Source organism: Glycine max, chromosome 18 (genome assembly GCF_000004515.6).
Source record: "Glycine max cultivar Williams 82 chromosome 18, Glycine_max_v4.0, whole genome shotgun sequence".
NCBI classification, from domain to species: domain Eukaryota; kingdom Viridiplantae; phylum Streptophyta; class Magnoliopsida; order Fabales; family Fabaceae; genus Glycine; species Glycine max.
In genome coordinates, this window is record NC_038254.2 from 6,807,848 (window position 1) to 6,832,069 (window position 24,222).

Consider the following 24,222-nt stretch of genomic DNA (forward strand, 5'->3'; position numbering starts at 1 on the left):
CAAGTTCAAAGGCAAAACTTAACCAGGCAAATTGGGAGACAGAACTTAACCAGTTTTTTTCTGTAACAATCAATCAGTAAACATTCATAAATTACTCTAATCTATACTAGTGTAATGTATTCAAGTTCACAGGCAAAACTTCACTTTTACAGAGATGCTCTTACACCCACAACTTTGGTTTGAACTTAACAAATAGCTGAATTGAATGAACCGAAGCAACTTCCTCACAATACCTCATCCTCATCATACTTGATCTAAGGGAAATTATAGAAAACTCTATGGGAACAGAAAAATGATCCTGTTTTGTAATTGATTAGAAGAAGATCAAAACCTTTCTGCCAATCTGGCAGTAACTGCTCTAAGTTTTGAATACACCTTTCCTGCGGGTGATCCCAGGATCAGGCTACAGAGAGAGTCCCTGGCAATCTTTATGTTGGCAAAAGATCCCAATATGTGAATTTTGGTGTCAGCAATCACAATCCTTGTCTTTGATGCATTCTCAATTGCGAACTTTGTTTTACCACCTTTACCAGATAACCTTCCAATAGCACGAGACAAGTGATCGCCTCGAAGAGTTTTAACATCCTTGATCTCAAAAGACTCGATGTAGAGCTCATCCAAACGCAAAAGAGCAATGGCATCTATGACATCAAAACCCAGCATGAAAGCATGGACAAAATCAGCACATTTTTGCAGGTTACTAATATCAGGTGTATCAGGCCTTGTCTTCAGCTCCACTCTACGAGCCTTCAAATTCATACGAACATCAATTTTCATCTGTTCATATATGGGAGTATAGATATCCATCCAAGCTTTCTTGAGAGGGGTATAACGATGAGGTGGAACATTCACCTTGCGGAACTGTACCTGACCATCAGACATCTCATGAGGCTTCAAAGGCTCAAACTTTGGCTTTGGTGGCAAAAGTTTGGCTTCAGATGGGACAGTCTCAACTTCCATAGAAGAAGCTGCCTGATTTGACTCCATTCTGCAACTGTTCCCAAAGCAACCCAAAATAAGTTGATTTAAAATATACAAAAAACTACAAGTAGAAGTTAAATGTAAATATGCCGAATTGATTCCTGCAGTTCTAGATAAGAGCAGCCTATTTATCAATCACAAATAGTGGCATGGTGTAGATGGTCCCAAAAATACAATAGGCCTTTAGGGGGGACAGCAGCACAGCTGCTATTCAGAAGTTTATAAATCCAACATAAACATTTCCGGTCAGTGGACTCAAATCATAGAGAAGTAGAGGCATTCTGCTCAGTCTTTCTCGGTTTCCTTTTTATGACAGAAACAGTAAGTCTCATGCTCTAAACTTTTATGTTTCAAATAAAGACTAAAACCCCAAAAATACCCAAAATAAGGTACAAACTCACAACAAAGACGAGTAAAGAGGGAATTTTCCCTCTGTTAACTATAACAGCTGAAACAGCTGATATTCCCTGGGATAACAACCGCAATTCATGGATGCTTGAGGTCTGAAAAAGAAGCCTAAGGTCCAAGGTTATTAAACTCGAGAGTTTATATAAACTCGTGAAAGTTCCATAGACTCGACTTCATATAAAAATAATAACAAAATATCTATGAATAACATACTAATTAAATATTTTAACAATGTAATAAAGCAAAACAATAAATCATAAAGTTCAGAATATTTAAATAAGCAAGTCTAGTAATAATACATTACTACTAGACAATAACTTATAGAGATTATAGTAGTGGTAGATCATCCTCATCAAGAGTTGATGTTATTAAAGAACAAGGGTTTGATATTATTAAAGGTGAGAATTTTGTATAACACGCTAAAGAGTAGCTTAACAATGGATTTCAGCGAGGTTTTAGCAAAAAACAAAGTCAGGTAATGATTAAATTCAATGGTAAAAAATGCGAAGAAATTACGCAAACACCTTTGATTATTTGTTGTTTCCCGAGTTCTGAACCAAAACAATTTGACAAAATTGAATTAGGTCCATAAAACATAAACCCTGTGATTTATAATTGGGTGGTGCAGTCACTAGAATAGAGTAAAAAGTTCATGAAAAAGAACAGAACTACGAGCAGGTAAGTGAAGGAAAGCTAACAGCATACCACGTAGCCGGAGAAACTGATGGTGGCCAATGCTGCGGCGATGACGGCGAGGAGAGGGTTTGACGCAGTTTCACTCTCAGGGTTTTCAGTAATGTATCTAGGGTTTTATAGGGATAACCCTTTGTATTTTTAAATATGTTCGAGGCTATTCTTGTCCTTTGGCTACCTATTTTACATATTATTGTTTTCAGCCTAAATCGCTTATTTGGTAGTTTATTTTATTTTTTTTATCTTTTAACAATATTAATTTGTTCATTTATTTTGTTTTTTTTATTTAGTCTTATATTTTTAAAAAACTTATTTCATATTTTATTTTATTTTTTGGTTTAATTTAATTTTTTATCTTATTTTTTTAGTATGATCCTTTATTTTATTTAAGATTTATATCATTAGTCATTTAAAAATAAATTTTATTTTTCAATTTTATCCTCTTTCCTTTCACTTCATTTTTAATAAAAAAATTATTTCTTAAATGATTAATAAATTTAATTTTCAATGAATCAAAATATTAAACTAAATAAAAATAATAAATGACTAAGATAAATTTTTAAAAGATAAATAATTAAATAAAACCTAAAAATAAAATAAAAGAATAAATTAAACTTTTAAAAAATAAAAGATTAAATTAAACTAAAAAAAATAAAATAAAGGATTAGATAGCTCGTTGGGCCATGTTTTTATTTAATTATGTAATATGTAATATGTAATGGTTCCATTCAGTCACTTTAAATTTTAAGAAAATGTGCGACAAGGAGCGTTTGTAGTCCAACGGTTAGGATAATTGCCTTCCAAGCAATAGACCCGGGTTCGACTCCCGGCAAACGCAATAAAAAAATTTTAAAAAAGAAAGTTTAATTTTAAGGATAATTCATAATTTTTAAAGATTATTATTATAAAAATATTCAGGTTATATTATTGATTAACAATATAAAAATTATTTTCGTTATTCATGCAAATACTATTTATTTTATTTTTAAATTTGAAAAGAAAGGAATAAAATAAATACAATAATATTATTAAATTAATAAATGAGATTATATATACACTCTTATTTTATTCCCTCTAAATTCATTAAAAAAAATAAAAATTGGAGTTGTGTAGTTCACTCGTATCTTAATGTATTTAAAATATTTTATAAGCAAAATATATCGCCTGCCTAAATAATTATATTTTTTCTGTTCTTCTATTGTTATTATCATGTAATTCTAGCTTTTTTTAGGGTATCAACTAATTCTAGCCAATACCTTGATTGTTTTTTACTTGCATAATTTAAAGTCTTTTCTTCACTATTTCTTTGCTAAAAGGATTTCAAATCTTTATTCTCAAAATAATTAAAATTTTAAGATATTAGTTAGGAAATGATAAGGTCCAAAAAAAAATGTAAAGTCAAAATTTTGAAAAAGTATAAACTTTGAAATCTTTTAAGTTTAATATAATGTGATGTTTTTAAAACAATAAATTTTAAGAATGCATTGAAAACTAGTTCTGTATTTTTTCCCTAGTAATTAGCCTTGAATTTTAAGGCTAATTATGACCTAAATATTTGTTTCTTACTCATGAAAATGATAAATTTATTAGTAAATAAAATATCAAAACAATACTTGATGCATAAAATATTATTTGACGATGACAAGTGTATCCTACAGAGTAGTGTCATGGATTCAAAAGTCTAAAAATTGTACCTTAGAGATCAATTATGTTCCTAAATAATTCAAATTAGATAAACTAAATGATTTTGGAAATTTTATCCTTTGTTGAAAGTATTTCACCAATTGTAACACAAAAATACAAATTAAGCTAAGCAACAATTTTTAAGAAAGAGATGTATGATTGAGGATAAGCTCGAATTATGAATTCACATGTTCCAATTTTAATTAAGAACCATAAGTAAATGATTAATTGTCGGTTGCCTCTTAAATTAATTTCTAGTCTATGGTTAAGGTTTGAAAACACTCATTCCGTTAAATTAAATCTCAAATGACCAATTGAAAATTAATTTAGGGTTAAGGATGAATAAAAGAGAGGTTTGTAAAAAGGACATTCACATCATGCAGGTTCTATAAACCCTATTGTTTTACAGGTAAGTTAATCATAAGTAGATGATCAATAACTCGTAATTAACTATGAATTAGAGTGATCAATTTCAATCTAAAAGAGAAAACAATAAAACAACATGATTAAATGAATAACATCGAATAACTCAATTAAAATATGGAATTAGAGTATATGGGTACAACTAGATCGTAATCTGAGTTCTATGGGTTTGGTCAACCATGGTCACAATATAGCCAAACATTATAAAAAAATAGGAGCTCAATTGTATTTGGTGTAGCTCTAGACATAAAAAAACCCTTGCTGTTCAAAAGTAAGTAAAAGGAAACCTAAAAATGTCTCTCCTTTTTTATTTATACTAATGACAATTAAATAGCAGTGCGGAGGTCAGCACTGGCCGTGCTAAATCTTGCTGAAGAAAACATGACCATGTTTGGACGTGTGAGGTTGATTCTGATTTTTGGCTCTAAAACAACGTGAGTCGTACTATGAGTAGCACAGGTGTGCTCGGATGTGTGACGCTGATGAGGAATTTTCTTGAAAATCAGCATGGTCAATGCTGGAATAGCATGGCCTGCAGGAACTACATGGGTCGTGCTCTTCGAAGATGCTCAGAACTTCTTTTTTTTTCTCCTTTGCTTTGGCTCTTTTCTCCATTTATCACTTCCCTGCTAAACTGTTCACACTTAACACATACCCACAAGCTCTGATAACAAAATGAAATTAAAACAAGATAAAATGGGGCAAAAATTAGGATTCAAACACAGTCAAATAACGATTTATCAATATTGTGGAAAGCTTTATATTCAAATAAACATAATATTATGTAGCATTTTTTAGCTATTATTGCTCTTATTGTTTTGGAAGTTAGCACTTTCAAGTGAATTTAGCCTTGAATTTATAAAGACAATTGAAATTCGAAGCACTGAACAAACAAAATGTATGCAAGAGATTCTCATAAATAAACTTTAAGCATAGTTTCAACTTTCAAGTTTCAACACATAAGCATAATTCTCATGAGGACAGAAAGTTGACCTTATACATGTTATTTCCTTTCTTTTTTATTTCTCATGATATATACCCATCACTTATCCAAACATTCATTTGGATATTTTCCTATAGAAAGAAAACATAGGACAGTTGATGACTATCAAATTTGATATATTTTTAAAGGGTAGTTAAGATCATATATGTTGTAAGATTTTGGACAATTGTAGGGCTTTCTAGAAAACATTCTTATTTGTGTGAGGTTGTAACCATGAGGCCATAGGAAGTTCAAGTAATCAGTTGTGTTTAGATCATATACATGTCCAGGGTCCATTGCAATAATTTTTAACTAAGAATTTAAATGTCATTCACAGGTGTATGGAGGAATGCTCTCGAGAGTAGGAATAACAAAGCTACACAAAATATAGCACATTTTGTTGGACAAGATCTTTGTGATATGTCTAACTCAACTCTAAAGGACGACTTCTAAAGTCTATATATACCAGTAGTCATGATAGCAGATTTTAAGGCAGCAGGACTCCAATTGCGATAGAGTCTTTTGAGAAGGCCAATGATGCCAGAAACATGAGGGAAAGATGCAAAAGTTCCCGACCCTTATTATACAGAATCCGCCGATTATCTGATGCAAAACCAGTTGGACTAAAGACTTTGGACCATGCATAAAGAATGTCCACACCTGGTGCAGTGATGTCAGGCTGACAATGAAAATGAAAATAGAAACTGTAATTGGAAAGTTATCTTTAGATCTCAAGGGAACAAATTAAGGAGTGATTCAATGCATTAATGGAAAAGTTGGTGATGAAACAAAGAGTGAACCTTAAGGATTGATAGTTGGATGGGGTTAGGTCCCTTAGATGATAATGAAGCAATTACTGGAGCAGGTTTCAGTCCTAATAGAGTTTTTGCTCTGGTCATGTAAGCCATGGGGCTCCTGCAATATAACATTAGCATTTTTTGGCATTTTTGAATCCAAAAGGATTGATGTTAAGAGATAAATTACTTGTGCCTTCAATGTAGGAATAAACATATTCTCCATCTGTGTTATTGACATGTGAAGTAGGCAGCAAATAAGGAAATGGCAAAATGTCATTACCACGTTGCTTATTATTTGCCAAAAATTAGTCCCACTGTGCCTGTAGTAAGAGCTTACCCCTCTGCATAACTTAATCCATCAACCTCCTTTTTTAGGAGGCAAACCAAGATTTTTCCCTTTGCCTTCTTAGGATCAATAGTTCCAGCCTTACATAGTTGACTGCAAGAAATCAAGAGAACTAATAAATTCCAACAAGCAACAATCATACAAAGAAACAAACTACACAAATTGATATGCCTCTATTGGAACTTTCGAACTTACGCATCTTCAATTGTTGCATTAGCAACTTTAGCATCTATAGAATTGATCAAAGAATAGAACTTCTTATATGGCAAGCCTGTAGAAAGACTAGCTCCCTGGCAGTCCAAATTGAAACATGTAAATACATGAATAAATAAGAGAATTCTATAATGTTTATTTTGTTTTGGAGCTAAGTTAGATGTAATTTGAAACACACTGAACTTAGAATAAATAGTAAGCACTGACAATATAAAGTTTTTACATTGTCAATTAATCACAAATTAGCGTGTATATAGATATTACACTTCTGAACTTATTACACATGACTATGAACAAAATAAAATGACACCATTACGTGCTTCTTGTCACCAAGTGCTATATAATTAGCAAAGTCTCTATCTATTGTGCTAGCACCAACACTAAAAATCCACATTAGTTACAGTTCCAGGTTCTGGTCCTGCATTGCCACCACCAGTAAGCATTATTCTATCATTAACAATTGCATGGGAGGCCCCTATGGAAATCCCATCTTCAAAAAATTCTGTTGGAGTAGGCTGCCCTAGGGAACAAGAAATTACATCAACCCTATCACTTATAGCATCCTCAAAAGCTTCCATGATATCTGCGTCGGTGCATTCAAGATCGATTGTTCCCAGCCAGCATGTTGGGTTTTTTGGACTCCCTTCCTATGTGGAGTAAATGCCCAAATAAGAAGGCCCATTTTATCTCACTTATTTAAGTGAAGAGGGGTCAGACTAAGGTGAGAGAGAGACTCATTTGTGAAGGAAAGATAGTTACAAAACATTAAGAGAGAAAGGAGAGGGAAAATTATTGTGATTTTCGCACACTCACCAGAGAATATTTTTTAAATTGCAACTTTGGATTTGTTCACCGTTGGATCGGACTGATTTTTTTGCAGTCGGTTCTACACGTGATAATTCAAATTGTTCAGTTGGATTATTAAAACGATATTTGGAGAAGGAGATAAGTGTTTCGCATTCTCTACTCTATATTTTGAAGTTTCATCTTCTTGTCTCTCTATTGTAAGCATTAGTGCTCTATTTTGATTTATCGGTTTGTATCACGTTTCAGTGTACTTGATGAAGACTCTCTTATACCTTCATTGATTATAGTGGAATTATTTCTTTGGTCTTGACGATCCATGATTTTTACCCTTGCATGAGGTTTTACACGTTAAACAAATTGTGTCTGTTGTGCTCTTGATTTCTATTTTGCACTCTATATTTTATTGGTGTTCATCATAGGTTCTTGCAAGTTTGAGAGAATTTATTTTCGCTGCCGATTGTTTTGTTATTGTATTGGTCTGTTTTCCCCATCACAGCAAACCTTGTAGGCTGCAACATAGGCTCTTGGAGAGCCACCCTTGGCAGTGCCATTGCCTTAGCCAAAAACATTTGCTCTTGAAACAAAGTTACTTCCAGCAATTGACAAAGTTGAGGTACCATGGCCAAATAGGTCCCGTGCTGTGTAAAGTGTTTTGTTAAGTTTGCCAAACTTTGACTCATAACCATTGCTGAAGAATCTTGCTCCTATCAATTTCCTGTGTGATTTTGAACTCAATATAAATAGAAAGGTAAGAGAGATTTTCTTTTGAAACAAGTAACAATAGAAGGAAACTGGGGGAAGGGCAGTTTCCTTATTGGTCATTTATTACAGTGCGTTCTTGATTGTGCATATTGTAGTGATCAAGTCTTCAAGTTCAAGTGGAACAACATTTATGCAGCATTTTTCAATGAACAGTACTTGGTTATATAATATTGAATGTTATGGTTATTTCAAGCATGCAATTTTTGTTTTACTTAACAAAACATAATAATGCAAAAGAAAGTGTTTGGCATTTTTACTTTCTAAATGAAGTGAAAATTTAGTGGATGATGAGCATTCAATCAATATTATTAATTGGATGATTGCTTTAAGTCAACTTACATGAATATAATCTTCTAAGCCAATTAAGTGGTTCTTGAGATGAAAATAGAGGACAAACCTGTTGCAAATAAAATTGTCAAGTTGGCAGATTCCGCGCCATCTTGATGGAACAGGGCACATTCCCTCATCACTAAAACTTTTAGATTCAGGCCAAACGCCTACTTAAGAGTCAAGAAACTTTTGAATTAACATAACACATGTGAAACATTTTCCTACACGAAATGCATTTTTCTGTTTCAGAACTAATCTGCATTATTTTTTAGCATCTTTTCAACCATGTAAGGTGCTAGAGAATTAAGTTTAAAGAAAATAATAATAAATTTTGTAATATCATGACAACTTGAAACATTATCCAATCCATAAATGAAACACTTTCCGTGTCTTTAGATACACCAACACACACATATATGATATTTAACAAATTGTTGTGTACCCAAACCTTTAGGAATAAGAGACACGGAATAAAAAGTTATTTTCTTTATTTTGATGAGTTTAATGATTATGTACGAAAGATTTAAAATAATTTTATATCTTTATTTAATAATATATTATTGTTGATATGATTTTTTAAGTAATCATTTCAAAAGTTAACAAGATTAAATGGTAATGTGAAATTTGTTTTTTAGTGCATAGTTATTTTTTTCTTTTGATATTATTAATATTCAAAAACAGAAAATATAATATAAATAAAGTGACATGTTTATCATTAAAAGTTAAAGTAAAAAAAATATTTGTCTCCAGGGTCTATATATTTTAATGAAACAAGAAAAATCTTTTCTTAGGTGTGATTAAACGTAAGTCCCGCAAGATTTATTGGTAATTATTGAGCCAACAATAAATAATACATTACTAAAATCATTTTAATAAAAATTAAGTGCATGATTATATTGGAATTTCGTGAATGTGACACGCTTTAATTTCCGAAGCAAATCCAACGGAAGATCATTTAATGTACAGAGATATTTCTTGCTTTGGAATGAGAAGCCAGAGAAGGGAGAAATAAGAGACTATGTTGAATATGCGTTTTTATTTTATTTTATTACTAAAATAGAGTAATGTAAGAATAATATAAAAAAATTGTATATGAACATTATCATTTATTTCAAAGATTTAATTAGAGTGCACAGTATAAACATTTTTTTCAATAAAACATATTGTCAACTAATTATGAATTGTTATATTATTGAAAATTGTTAATTTTTGTGAAAAGCATTTTAATCAAAATTAAACTCACATTTGAATGGGATAAAATATATTTTTTATCTCTCAAAATATTTCAAATTGTTGATTTTAATTGTTATAGGAAAATTAATATGGCTTTAATCTTTATATTTTAATAGAAACACATGTTTTTAGTCCTTGACAATGGACTAAAATTGCATCACTTTTAATAAAATGAAACATTAAAAACATATTAAATTTTTGTAAAGATTAAAATCAACTTATAAAATATTCTGGTAAACTAAAAAACATTTTTACTTTATTTAAATTTTATGATAACCAAACTTATTAAAACATCAAAAAGAGTAGTACATTAATTTGGAAAGAGAGAAGAAGCAACCTCCTCCTTTGAAAATCTAACAAAAACTTGACTTTGACTATGAGGATAAGAAACTGACCTGTATCAATGTTATCAATGATTACACCCTCACCATATGGAATCATTGGGAACCACTCCATCACTCTCTAGCCCAAGAAATTCCCATGATCTAGTAGTTTGCAATTCATGCCCTTTGTTCAGAAACACAACACTACATTTGGATTTTCTGCACTAATCAAAACAACACAACAGTATTTAGATTCAAAAGGGAATGTTTTATGCTATCCAATCTCCAAAGATGATAACAAAGCAAAACAAAGTGGAAAAATGATAGATGTGATTCACTTGATATATCTTGTGCATCTTCCTCTTCAAGTACAACAGTAAAACCATTGATGTGTTTATTGTATGAATAAAATATTGCTTCTTTGGCTTTCTCATGGCTGTGTAGTAAATATAAATTCGAGTAGTCAATTTCATCTATCCCACAAATAAGTCCATAAGATTCAACAAGTTTATTTGAATTCTATATATGTACCTTCCCAAGTGTGAGCCTAATAATTTGTAATGGGAATTCGTTGCAGACTCAAGATCACTTGCTGAAGGGTTTGGGCCATGAGAATGTGATCCTAAGTATACAATATAGGACTGCAACAAAGAAAAGACAAAACTTAAAAAATCATTGAAATTTATAAGCATAACTCGCACAAGCAAATTTATTACTTATTTTGAAGTTGAAAATAAAATAAGCTAAAAATCAGCAAAATTCAAAACTGGAACTAAATGGAGAAATAAATATGCCCTTTTGATGGCATAGGAGGATTGTTGCAAGACCAAAGAAGCAACAATGAGATAAGGTGTAGAACAGAGAAACCCATTATATGTTCCTCAGTTCCTCTATGTGATGTGTCACCTTGAGGCTATGCTTTCACCTGCATATAGTTTCACTTGCTCTTGAAGTGATAAGTCAATAATGTGATAGAATTGGACTTCGTTATGAAAGCAACATCGGACACAATCAATCAATCAATCGTGTAGGGAAACAAACTTTCAAAATCACTCTTCATGAATGACTAAATCTTCAAAGTATATACAACAACAACAACAACAACGCCTTATCCCACTAGGTGGGGTCGGCTACATGGATCAACTTCCGCCATAATGTTCTATCAAGTACCATACTTCTATCCAAACCATTAATTTCGAGATCCTTTTTGATAACCTCTCTTATAGTCTTTTTGGGTCTTCCTCTGCCTCGAATTGTTTGTCTTCTCTCCATCTGGTCTACTCTCCTCACTACAGAGTCTACCGGTCTTCTCTCTACATGCCCAAACCACCTAAGTCTATTTTCCACCATCTTCTCTACAATAGGCGCTACTCCAACCCTCTCTCTAATAGCTTCGTTTCTAATTTTATCCTGTCGAGTCTTACCACACATCCACCGCAACATCCTCATCTCCGCTACACCTACTTTATTCTCATGTTGGCTCTTGATCGCCCAACATTCTGTTTCGTACAAAATCGCCGGTCTTACCGCAGTCCGATAAAACTTTCCCTTTAGCTTGATCGGTACCTTTGCATCACATAACACCCCCGATGCTTTTCTCCATTTCATCCATCCTGCTTGAATGCGATGATTCACATCCCCTTCAATTTCCCCATCATCCTGTATTACAGACCCAAAATATTTAAACCGTGTGACTTGAGGGATAATATGGTCTCCTATTTTCACCTCTGAGTTAGAAACCCTCCTTCTTTTGTTGAACTTACATTCCATATACTCCGATTTGCTTCTGCTTAGGCGAAAGCCATGTGTTTCTAGAGCTCGTCTCCAAGTTTCCAACCTCTCATTCAACTCCTCCCTCGACTCTCCAAGGAGGACTATGTCATCTGCAAAAAGCATGCATCTTGGCGCTATCTCTTGGATTTGTTCCGTGAGGACATCCAGAATTAAGGTAAAAAGGTAGGGGCTAAGGGTTGACCCTTGATGTAAACCAATTGTGATGGGAAAATCGTCTGACTCTCCATCCTGTGTCCTAACACTAGTCGATACCCTATCATACATATCTTGGATAGCTCGAATATATGCAACCCTAACCCCTTTCTCATATTTTCTAATTATATACTTTGAAATCTTCAAAGTATATAATTAGAAAATAATAAATTTAATTTTCAGATATTAAAGTAATAACCTTATCATGCGAGTACGCATGTATGATTCGAATTATTGTTGTAAATATAGCTCAAACAGTTTTGGGAAATAGATTGCTCACTTGGTGTTAGTAACGGGCACATTTGTAAGCCCAAACAATTAATAAACTTGTCCTGAGCTCACCTGTGCTTTGTTGCTAGCACCCCTTTTTCTCTTTTCACTCTCGTTTGTTTTGAACTCTATTCTGTTCCTTTCTTCCCCCTCCCTCTCTTTTCGCACACCTTCATTCTCTTCTTTCTCATGAAAAACCTCATTTCTCTGCCTCTTCTCGTATTCCTCCCACCCCCATTGTACCTTTTTATTTTATTTTATTGAACTATTAAGTATTAATTTAGCCCCTCAAGTATTACCATCTCTATGTAGTCCCTAAAGTAATAAAATTATATAAGAAATCACTCAGATATTGAACATCCATCAATTTAGTCCTTGAGTTAGTATATTTTATTAATGTTTTGGAGACCAATTTGATGGATTTTTAATACTAGAAAGGACTATTTATTATGCTTTGCTTGAGGAATTACCTATACAATTTTCTTACTTAGGGACCTTTTAGGAGAGAGATTAATACTTTAGGGATGAAGTCGAGGGTTTATTCTTTTTTTCCTCACTTCTCATCGATTTGACATAAACTAGTTTCCAAAGCTAGTTCCGTTTTGTATACATAAGTTTTCATTTTGTTAATTTCTTTTGTAAAAAAATTAAAATAACATAAATATGTTTTGATTGTGTTAATTTTTTTGTGAAATCTTTAACACAACATATCACGGGTACTCCACTTTTCCTTCATAGGAGTTGTTATTGGCATTACCAAAATTACCAATGGCAGTATCCATGTGGGTGCTTCTTAGCATTATTTTGAAAATTTATTTTCAAAGGAAAAATAATGGAATCATAACTCCTTTGTGTATTTTTGGGGTAAAAAAATTTTGCACATTTTGTTGTGTATTTTTTGGGGATGAAAAAAATTACACAACAGAATCAAGATTATGTTGTGTAATCCCCCTCTCATAATTTAATTGCACAACTTTTTTCATCCCAAAAATATACACAATTGAAATATGTTTCCATTGTGTTGAGAACCATAATAAAATTATACTTTTGTTGTGTGCTTTTTTGTTTTGTAAAAAAAATATAATGAAAGTACGATTCTATGGTGTTCCTCAATCCAAAACATAATGAAAACATACTTCCATTATATAAAAAAACAAAAATAAATTTACCACAACATATCAATATAGAGATGAAGGAGAAATGAGAGGGAGAGTTGAAGGGAGAAGGGAATGGACGCACATTGAGGAGGGAGTTGGGCTGATGAAGAAGGAAGAGATAACAGTTGGGGGTGTAGGAAAAAGAGAAGGATAAAATGGATTATTTGCTATAACTGATAGTGCCAATAACAAATTTGATAGTGGCAATAGTAATACCCTTCCTTCATTCTAAAAGGCCTGGACTTTTATTTGGCCCAATTCTAATACATATCTCAAGTAAATATATTTCAGTCTTTTATATAGTTTATTAATTTTATTCTTTTATTTATTTAATTTTTCATAAAATGATTTCTATAGTTATAAAGCAATATGTCATATCACAAAAATTATCTGGTATCATGACTAATAGTTATATTGGCTATTTAAAAAATGACAATTAAATTAAGAAAAAAAAAATTAAAGGGCAAAAACCAAATGAAGTTATGTTTGTAAAACCACAAATATGTTTAAACCACATTTAGACCAGCACATATACAAGTTATTTCAATTTAATGAGAAATAATCACAACACGTAGTTTTTTTATAAGTATGTACGTCTTTTGAATAAATTTATATAAAATTTAATAAATTAATAATCTAAGGTGGCTCTTGAAAAACTCAAATGTAATTCATTTAATTATAGAAAGTGTGTTTAAAATAATACATTATTTTGGTCTAGTATCATATTCATGGGTATCAATAAAATGATTAGGTCTATTGTTTTGATATAATTTTTTTTAAAAAAATAATTTGTATAAATATGAGTTTAATCAAGGATGGATCCAAGGTGGAGAAGCAGGGCCTTGCACCCCTCCCCTCCCTTAGAATTCTTTGTGTATATATGAGAAAAAAAAAGAGAAATTAAAGTTAAAAAATACTAAAAATAGGTTTTTGAACTGATATTTGCTTACAAATTTCCTAGTAGTGGATTATATAAATATTTTTTAAAACTTATTATTTATTAAATAATCGTTTATTAGAAATTAAATATTTAAAAAATTATATAAAAAAATATTTCAACCCCCCTTAGGTACACTTTCTGATTCTTCCCTAGCTTTAATTGGTTTTAATTTTCTCCTTCAATTTTCATTTGTTTTGTTCATCATAAATTTTAAATCTATTTAATTAGTTTATGTCATTGTTAAGTAGTAAATTGATATTCAAATACTCATGTCACATCAATAAAATTATTAGGTGTCGTGACTATTTTACTCATCACATAAACACTAAAACTTTAAAAAAATTAAAATTTAAAATTAAAATTAGCAAAATAAATGTTAATTTTTTTCACAGCAATAAATTAGGACACCAAGTTAAGTTGATTTGATCCAAACGTGAATTTGTACTCAAAATACATTGTGTTTGATTTTTAAAACTCAAATCCATTAAAATTAGTTTCAATCCAAGTCGAGTTAATGGAACGCAACAAGTCGTAAATAGTAATTAGTAAGTATTTTTATTTTTTTTCCTCTTAAGTATATTGGGAAACACATTACCGTTAGTTTTTAACTGTTTTTATTAACTGAAAAATTAATTTAATTGTTTACTAAACAAGTTTTTTTTAGTAATTTTTAAAGTTTTTTAAATATTATCTGAAATATTATTTTTTTAAATATTAGTTTCTAACTTCTAGTTTTTTTATATTTTTTTCTTTTTATCCTTATTATATTTATCAAATTTTATGATTATCCTTTTTAATAAATCTTGATTTCATTATTTTTTTTTTTTGTCATTCTATACTTTTAATTTTATCAAACATTTATAATTTAATAAACTAACTTTTTAACTAATTTTATCCAATATAATCTAAATATGAAACCTTAATAAACCTATCAACTCTAAACATGAAATATGTAATGTAAGACAAATTTCTTTTATTATACTAATTACTACAGGTATGAGGGTCACCATTTTTTTTTTTCAATTCTAATTATTTCTATGACTAAATAATAAAGGAAGCTACAATAGTAGGTGAAAACGCGAAGAGAAAACTAAACTACTGTCACCATCTAACATAATGTAGTCCTAATGAAAACAAATTCAAAATCATCCAGTGGCAGGGCCACATAACATATTACACTAGCAACTAAGAGAAGATCCTAGTAATATTCCATATTCTGGCCATAGGGTCTACCATAAAGCATAATGCAATTGCTTGTTATGTTAACTTCAACTCTTCCTTCAGTTTTCTCTTCCAAGTTCAAACTTGAAGAGAATAATGCTTGGATAGTTGGATTCATAACCTGCCCTCCAGACTTTTTGTAAGAGGCGAGTACTTCATCAACTTTTTGTGTTGTGTATTGTTTCATTAATTTTCTTGAAAGTTTCCTATGTTATGCTGAATCGTTTTGGTTTTGATGCTTGAGTTAAAGTTCTGTGGAACTCAAAGGAATCTGTGCTTCCTCTGTTGCATGTTATGTGAGCAAAACTTGGTGGTCCACATTTGCAGTTTTCCATGTCCTTTTAAAGGCAGAACAAAATACCCTTTTAAATGGAAGTGGGTATCTTTCTTCTTAGCCATTATAGGTGTTTTATTATTGGGAGACAATGGAATGGTTTTTCTTACCTTGGATACGAAGTGATCTTTCTCCTTCATGCGTGATATTAAACTGATATATAAAAGAGAGTCACCTTATCATCATTTCATTCCCTTCAATTTGTTTCATTCCCAAATATACAATTGACAGAAAGTGGAGAATATTAAATAATTAATGCAAGTTAACTTAAAAAATAGACCACTAATTATTCAAGAGAGAAAATTCACTTCCTATGGAGATTAACTTCCATGTTCCCACAACTATTTTTTTTTTTTTTTTTGTATTGTATGCAAGTGAATGCTATCCTCTATAAGAATACTGCAAAAACACAAGGAAACCTCTGGATTTTATGTTACAAAACCACTCATGATTGAGAACATGGATTTTAAAAAAAAATAGTCCATTACCGCAATTGCAGTGGCAATGTTAAGGTGTTTTTACGCAATTTCCTGCAATTCAAGGATGGTGACAAAATCACGACTCTAATTGCAATTTAAAACTACGATTGAGAAAAACAGACTTTTGTAATTCAAATTATCAAAATGTTTTTTTGCTTCTATCTTCAACCCAATTGGCCATGTAACATGAGAGGATACTAATTTGTCAGTTATGATCTATATGCTTTTATTTTTTTTGTTGAGTCTTGCACTGTTCACTCTTACATCTGTACTTGTCCATATACATGGTAAAGGAAAATGTGATTGAATTTGTTGATAGAAACAGATAAGCTCATGCTTTGACTAGTTTCCCTATGCACACCAATTCATTGTACTTCTCAACATAGCGCTCCAAATTCTTTATGATAAACAGTGAGTTAACTGACTGCTCTGTTGTGGCCAATCTGGCTTATGTGGCAACTATGATAATTGATAAGCCAAGTTGAAGAAGTGCTATGTTGTGAAACTGAACAATATGATCTCAGTGCATTGCATCTCAACAACTTTTGTTTAATGAAAATCTTAAGGTATCATAGTGATGTGACTTGGTAGGCACATTCCAAATTATTTTTATATTCCTTTTGCACCATGAGAAATCTCAAGATTTCTACATGCACACCAAAAGACACTGTCTTAGAAGAGTTTTGGCCCAATTAAGTTAGAAGTTTAGACATAGAATAAATTAAATATGTGGTCAATGTTAAAAGAGCAATGCTAAATTTTTAATAACAATGGAAAATAAATTGAAGCACTTGTAAGTGCTTGCTGGCATTTTGTGAGTGGCACGTTCTCTCTCTATCATGGACTTATGGTCTTATCTGCTAGCTGATTTTGCTGACTTGCTCAAGTGTTTCCCTTCCATCAGGTTGGTATGTGCACTTATACTTCATCCATTGTGCTCTACTTTTATTGTTGAATTAGGCAAAAAATGGAGAATATTAATATATTATTTACCTCTTTTTCTGAGAAACGGAGAGCAAATTATTAAGATAAGAATTAGAATATTCATTAGCTGCCAATTTGGATTTAATAATTTAATGTACTCAAATCTGCATCATAAGTACTCTTAATCTCGCTTTGTCCTTTGGATGTTAAAGGAGCTTCCCCAAAAATCAAAATAGTAGGACATCAATTTTTTGCATGGAATAATGATTTTCAAGCTTGATAGAGGTAAAATCTAAAATGTAAGAGGATGTTTGATTTAATTGTTTTCTGTTTTCATTTTTATTAGAAATATAAAATGGTGATGAAAATGTGTTTGATTGGATTTCTGTTTTTATTTCTAGTGAAAATATTTTTAGTGTTTTCAGTTGAAACCAAGAACCTCATTTTGAGTAAAATGAAAACGCGGTGACAAAAAATGTAATTTTAAGTAAATATAAAAATACATTTCCTCTTAAAAATGCATTTTTCAATATTTTTATTTCTTGAAAGCAAAAAACAAGAAGTCAAACCAAACATGTTTTCACAATTCTAATCTTTTGAAAATGAAAACAGTTTTCAAAAAATGAAAACAAAAAATAAAAATACAAACCAAATACACCCTAAGATTCTCTAAAACACAATAATAAATATAACAGTCAAGTATCATCAGAATTCAGGACCATTTTCACTCCTGAATATATGTTACTTTTCTTTTTTATATGATGTACATTTTCTGGAAACAATAATACCTTATGGTTTACATTTGAAGAGCACAACATAAGTATGTACATAAAATCATAAAAAATTCATCTGAGCGAAAGAATTAGGTTCATCAAAACAAATCCTGCACAACAAATTGAAACAACCTATTCTTGGGTATGTTGAATAACAACAAGTCTTCCTATCTTTCTTTGAAGTTGCAAGATCTTCAGAATCCTTTCCAAGCATCAAGAACTTCATGGAAGACCTCAGCAATCAGATCCCTATCTGCATTTTGCAGGAAGGTATTGAAATCATCACGAATTTCATATATTTTACCAAACTTCACAAGATATCGGATGCAACTCATCTTCAGTTTCATCAACTGATATAGAGATGCATTTTGGAGCCTATCAAGTACATTCTTTGTATCAATATCTTCTAGAAGACTCTCATGGCATACATCTTTCAAATCAGATATGTCATACTTGTCGGCCGCGTGCAGAAGGGCCAGCCTATGAGTCAGAAACTCTTCATGTTTGATGATCCCATAAAGATAATTGAGAAAAGCCTGGCATGATTCAAGTGACATGTCTGAGATGTTTATGGTTGACAATTCTTTCTCCTGAAGATTATGTGAGAACATGCTGCGGAAGACGGGTGATCTGGCAGCAAGAACAGCTCTATGAGCTCCAATACTTCCATCAGAAGCATTGATGGTGATGTCCGTGTGGATGCCTTCTGTTAGCATTCTACCAAGAGACTCTATGGCTTTTGCATTTGATCTTTGCTGAGTAAATCCTTCTGCCCAAATGGAACAAGGTTCTCCTCCCTGCATTGAAAAATAACATTCCAAATAAGGTAAGGTATTTGTATTCTCAGAGTTATACACCAATTCAATCAGATTAAATAGGAACATGTTATAAATTACAATGAACACCAACAGGCAACAAACAGCTCAATACAAGTGGATTATGACCATGAGACCATGACCCCTTGTAGCGTGCAATCATCCAATCACAAATCTTTTGCATGTAAGTTCATTAACTTTTATAATAATTACCTAAAGAGTAACTCCAACTATGATTTCTGATTGATAGATGGTGTTGACAGTGATAATGCATGACAATTAAACTCAACATTATAAGTACTAGTCCATTGTCACTAATATTCCTGCTTTATCATTGGTGATTATTCATTATGGCTGAATAAAGGAATTAGTTCAGTGCTAATGATTACAAAATCCTATTAGTACCCTGACTTGATTTTAGCTAGACAGTCGCATTCCAATTGCCTCAAAATAACCACCATTTGTAATGAACATTACAGGGACAACCATAGGTTAAAAAAATGTGTATTTAGAACATACGTTTGGGGATGCAGTCTTCAAATCAAGAAACTCTACGTCAATAATGAATTTTCCAGTTAGTGGAACCTCAATTGCCCAAACAAAATCCTCGTTGTTCTTTAACACTTTGTCCTTTATTTCTGCATCATATAAAAAAAAAAAAGCATATATACTCATCAGACAACATGAGAAAAACTCTTAAAACAAAAAATACTGAATTTCACAGCAAAACAACTTTGAGAAATTGTGAAGATGCAAACAAAGTGGCATAACATAAGCCATGATATCTTCTATTGGCAATTATCATTGTACAACCATGTACAACAACATCATGCAAATACACGACAGAATCTAAGATTGTTGATTATTCTCTATCCACAAGAAAAAACTAAGAATTTAATGCCTATGAATTGACAGAACTAACAAAAAAAAAAAGTAAAAGGAACCAAAAACAAAAACAAAAAGTAAAAAGAAACTCAGACCTGGATGTGTGATGGCCTTGCGATCTCCAACAGAACTAACCACCCGAACGATGAAAGATGCAATTGGGGGGTTGTCTCTCGTAAGATTGGATATTTCTGGGAACAATTTAACAAACAAAACCCTGTTTTTCTCCACCGACAAATGCCTTCATTTCAAACCAAAAATAAATAAAATTAATCACACTCTCTGCTCCAATTTGACACCAAAATTCAACAACTCAAAAAAAAAAAAAAACCAAACTTTTTGAGGTGCCAAACACTTTATCACACATCTAAACCAATTTATCCACGTGGGGTGCTTCATAATTTAGCTTAACAAAGTACACACCATAACCCCACTTGTGAGCGTTCTGTTTCTGTGTCCTGTTTCCTACCTTAAATGTCTGTCTTAAATCTTAACGAAACATGTTCACTTTCTTTTTTAACAGATAGATAGATAGATATATAGATAGATATGGAGAGAGAAATACCAATTCCAGTTTCCGATCTTGAAAGGATCGGATTTTCGGTAAGTGCAAGAAGCCAAGTTTTCGATTCTCCATTGAGCAAGGCGCGGCGTGGTTTCGACTCTGTATGCAGAATCGCTCATCCTATCAGCAAAAGCAAGAGCTGTTGTGATTTCATGGATGCAGTCCAAAATTCCCTCCAACAAAAACTCTCCCGGCTTTCCCAGGTTGACTCTTTATTCTCCAACTCACTTCACTCTTCATATGAAGATCCTCTGTTTCTGTTTTTCACTGTTTTTCACTCAAAACAGGACAAGCCACACCTCCCCTGTTTTTTCTTCTTTTATTTATCTCAAAATAGCTGAGAAATTCAGACAGCGTTCAACAACATTAGCTCTGGCTTTGATTAGATTGCAATTTCTATCAGAGGTTTCGGACACGCAAGGATTTTGGTGTTGCTTTTACCCATTTTTCGGAGATTAAAAGAAGAAAAAAAAATGCATATTTTAGAGAAAGTGAGAGAGAAAGAGAAAGAGTGACTTGTACTTTTATTGGTATGGGATGGTGATGGCCGACGATAAATGAGTATTGGTTGGTTTGTTTTAGACAGGTCTAAGTCTTAACATTATATGATTGAGGATGCAGAAGGTGTACGTGTTGGATTTTGTGTTGATTTAAGATGACCTTATTGTTGGGTCATGTGTGAGCGTGCTTTAAAGGGAAAAGAATTTTTAAATTTTTGGTGCTTTGAAGCAAAGTATCTGTTCCTTGCAAATTTGACCAATTTCCCTAAACCAAATTCTTGGATTGTGGAGGCAACATACTCTCCTCACAAATAACAGTTTCATTCTCATACTTTATTAGTATAATACTAGTATTGTTAAAAAATTAAAATTCATTTTTGCTAATATTGTCATTATGTATAAAAAGTTTTTATATTAGCAGTGTATTATTCTTGCTAAGAAAAAGTGATGGAATGAAACAAAGTTTTATCCTCCTATGCAATCTTACCTACTCTATTATACCTGGATGTTAGAGATTTTTTCTCAAAAATATTGTCCATCAAGCAAGATTTTAGTAACTCCATGAAAAATTGAACCTGTAATAATAGAAAAGAAAAGAGTTAAATTTAGATTCTAGATCACTTGTGTCAACTCATACTAAAAAAGTAATGGAATAAAATAAAGTTTCATCCTATTATTCAAGCATACCTATTCTATTATACCTGAATGTTAGAGAATTTTTTCTAAACAAAATTATCCATCAAACAAAAATTTAGTAATTGCATAGAGAATTGAACCTCCAACAATAAAAAAAAAGTTAAATTATTTATTTGGTCTCTATAGTTTCACGATTTTTATCTTTTTAGTTCATATATTTTGAAAGTGATTTTTTTAGTCCCTATCATTTACATTTTAATTCATGTAGTTTAAAAATGGTTTTTTAGTTCTTATAATTTGCATTTTAATTCTCTTTTAATCCCTATAGTTTGAAAGTGGTATTTTTAGTTCCTATACTTTATATTTTAATTCCCTTTTAGTCCTTACCATCAAAATATGAATATTATTATCAATTACAATTAACTACAAAAATACTAGCAAGTAATTCATAACTAATTTATCGCAAGATAATTTGTAATAAAAAATAATAGTTGATAGTTTATAACTAATTTGTAGCTAATTATTTTTCTATATATTTTTTTAGTAAGGACTAAAAAATAATTAAAATACAAATTATAGGGACTAAAAAGATTACTTTCAAACTATAGGGACTAAAAGAAAATTAAAATACAAACTATAAGAACTAAAAGGAATATTTTTAAACTATAGGAACTAAAAGAGAATTAAAATGTAAACTATAGAAACTAAAAAAACCGCTTTCAAACTATAGGAACTAAAAAAGTAAACATCATAAAACTATAGAGACCAAAGAGTAATTTAAAAAAAAAAATTAGACTATGGATCACTTATGTCCGCCTATATTAATTAATTATTTTGTGTATTCTAATTAAATTTAAAAATGATATTAATGCCTTCTTTTTAATATTTCATATGAAGACAAATTGCATTTATTTGCTTTGAAGACTTTGAATTCAGAAATATTATATTCAATATTTTTTACCCATTACACAAACATTCTTTGATACTAAACTTAAATCTAAGTGTAACCTATTTTATTATTATTATTATTATTTCATTAACTACAAGTTAATGACATTAATAAAAGTGACTTTAAACGCATATATTATTAATGAGACTCATTTATAATGCACTTGATGATAAAAATTTCTGAAAAGGTATTTAAAACAGTGTAATACTTGTCACAATGTCACCCAAAGTATATTTCGATAATATTGCCCAACAAGATCAGCCTATTGATTTTCTATCCACGTGTCTTAAGGTGCCACCTTTGGTCTTGTGATATTTAATTCTGTGACTCTGATGCTGATTTAACCAATATTATTATTTATTGTGGCATACTTCATAGTCCATGTCATAATTTAATTTCTATAGCTTATTGCTTATTGCGTCACGAGTGTGGTGTGTTGGTTCATTTCTGTTACAGTTGAGTTGCAAATTGTAAATTGCCTTCTGAAATGGGCCAGACTCTGTTGTAATGAGTCCACGGAAAAATCCATTTTATGTAGAATCTACCCATTCCCTTTTTTTTCCTGCTGCTGCAAGTGGACCAGTGACTCACTTGCAAGTTGACCTTGGTGTATGCAACATTAACTTAATGCAAAAATGTAGCTCAACTAAAGTTGATTTTGTGTGCTCTCTCTTAAATTCAGGAGCAAGAAACTTAGAAAAGAATGGGAATTAAGTGCACTTATGCCTACCCCTTCATTCAAACCCACTTTAAGCATTGTAATTAAGAGTTTTACAAATTTTCAAATATGTTGGTGCGAGTCGTAAATGAGCAGGGGAAAATTATTTATTGGTTAAGAAATTTTAAGTAGAAATATTTTTATTGGAAGACGAAAAATTACGTTATTCATATTTTTTTATGTTTTCCTATGATTTATATAATTAATATTTTAATAACACTAATTAATAAAATTCTTATTTATTTTTAAAATTTTGAATTGAATGATTACCTTTTATTGGGAACATCACCACATGTCCAGATCCATAAAAAGAAAGTGAGAGGGGTGATAACATAAAAAAAAAACAAAATTTTACGACAAAAAAATTACATTTAATATTTAACGGTATCTCAAATATAATTATCTTTAAAAAATATTTATAAAGAAAAACAAAAATAATCGGCTTTTCGGCCTAAGGAAAAGTTTTAAATACTCAACAACAACATATTCGTTGCTTGGATAACACACTTATCATTCATCAAAGTTACATAATTTGATTAACTATTTTATATTTTCCTTAATGGTGATGATTAAGTCACACAACTTTTAACTTTGCTTTCCCTTCTATAAAAGTTGATGCAATTCAACATGATTACTCTACATAAAAAATGGAAGGAAATTGAATTCTTTAATCAACGTTCCATTAAATATGGGACAAGGCAAAGTATGGTGTTGACGTTGATTGAGAAAGATGGAATCTTGAGATTCAATTGGTTTTCTCTTTCATGAAAAGTCCAAAATTCATGTCCATTAGCTTATAAGAAAGAAGGACAATTTATTGGAGAACATATATGGTAAGTTGATAAATAAAATGTTAAATTATTTATCTGATTCTTATAATTTTATGATTTTTATTTTTTTAGTCTTTATAGTTTAAAAGTAATATTTTTAGTCTCTATAGTTTAGATTTTAATTTTTTTTTAGTCCTCGTAGTTTTGAAAATAGTGTTTTTAGTCTCTATAATTTCATGATTCTTACTTTTTTAGTCCTTATAATTTTCAGACTAAAAAAGAATTAAAATGTAAAATATAGAGACTAAAAAAATATTTT

At 31.1% G+C, this 24,222-nt stretch overlaps 2 protein-coding genes, 1 long non-coding RNA gene, 1 other non-coding gene and 1 pseudogene across 4 annotated transcripts; 2 read left to right on the plus strand and 3 right to left on the minus strand.

Annotated features, from left to right (window-relative positions):
• Positions 1-31: 31 nt before the first annotated feature.
• LOC100788055 (RNA-binding protein pno1-like) lies at positions 32-2,172 on the minus strand. Its single transcript, NM_001317520.2, has 2 exons — positions 2,095-2,172; positions 32-994 (listed from the first exon to the last, which is right to left on the minus strand). The coding sequence occupies exon 2, from the start codon at positions 985-987 to the stop codon at positions 325-327; it is 663 nt and encodes a 220-aa protein (NP_001304449.2). The 5' UTR covers positions 988-994; positions 2,095-2,172; the 3' UTR covers positions 32-324.
• Positions 2,173-2,848: 676 nt separating this feature from the next.
• On the plus strand, positions 2,849-2,920 carry TRNAG-UCC (transfer RNA glycine (anticodon UCC)). The gene has a single exon. It is a non-coding gene; the product is annotated as a tRNA-Gly (tRNA).
• Positions 2,921-5,619: 2,699 nt separating this feature from the next.
• Positions 5,620-10,801, minus strand: LOC102661242 (subtilisin-like protease SBT5.4; annotated as a pseudogene).
• Positions 10,802-17,994: 7,193 nt separating this feature from the next.
• On the minus strand, positions 17,995-20,465 carry LOC100790186 (BTB/POZ domain-containing protein At1g55760). The gene is made up of 4 exons (XM_003551328.5): positions 20,331-20,465; positions 19,861-20,006; positions 19,400-19,518; positions 17,995-18,862 (listed from the first exon to the last, which is right to left on the minus strand). Exons 1-4 carry the CDS (start codon positions 20,447-20,449, stop codon positions 18,260-18,262), a joined length of 987 nt encoding a protein of 328 aa, XP_003551376.1. The 5' UTR covers positions 20,450-20,465; the 3' UTR covers positions 17,995-18,259.
• LOC102669890 (uncharacterized) lies at positions 18,750-20,841 on the plus strand. The gene is made up of 4 exons (XR_419362.4): positions 18,750-18,891; positions 18,977-19,064; positions 20,289-20,533; positions 20,618-20,841. It is a non-coding gene; the product is annotated as an uncharacterized lncRNA (long non-coding RNA).
• The last annotated feature ends 3,381 nt before the right edge of the window (positions 20,842-24,222 follow it).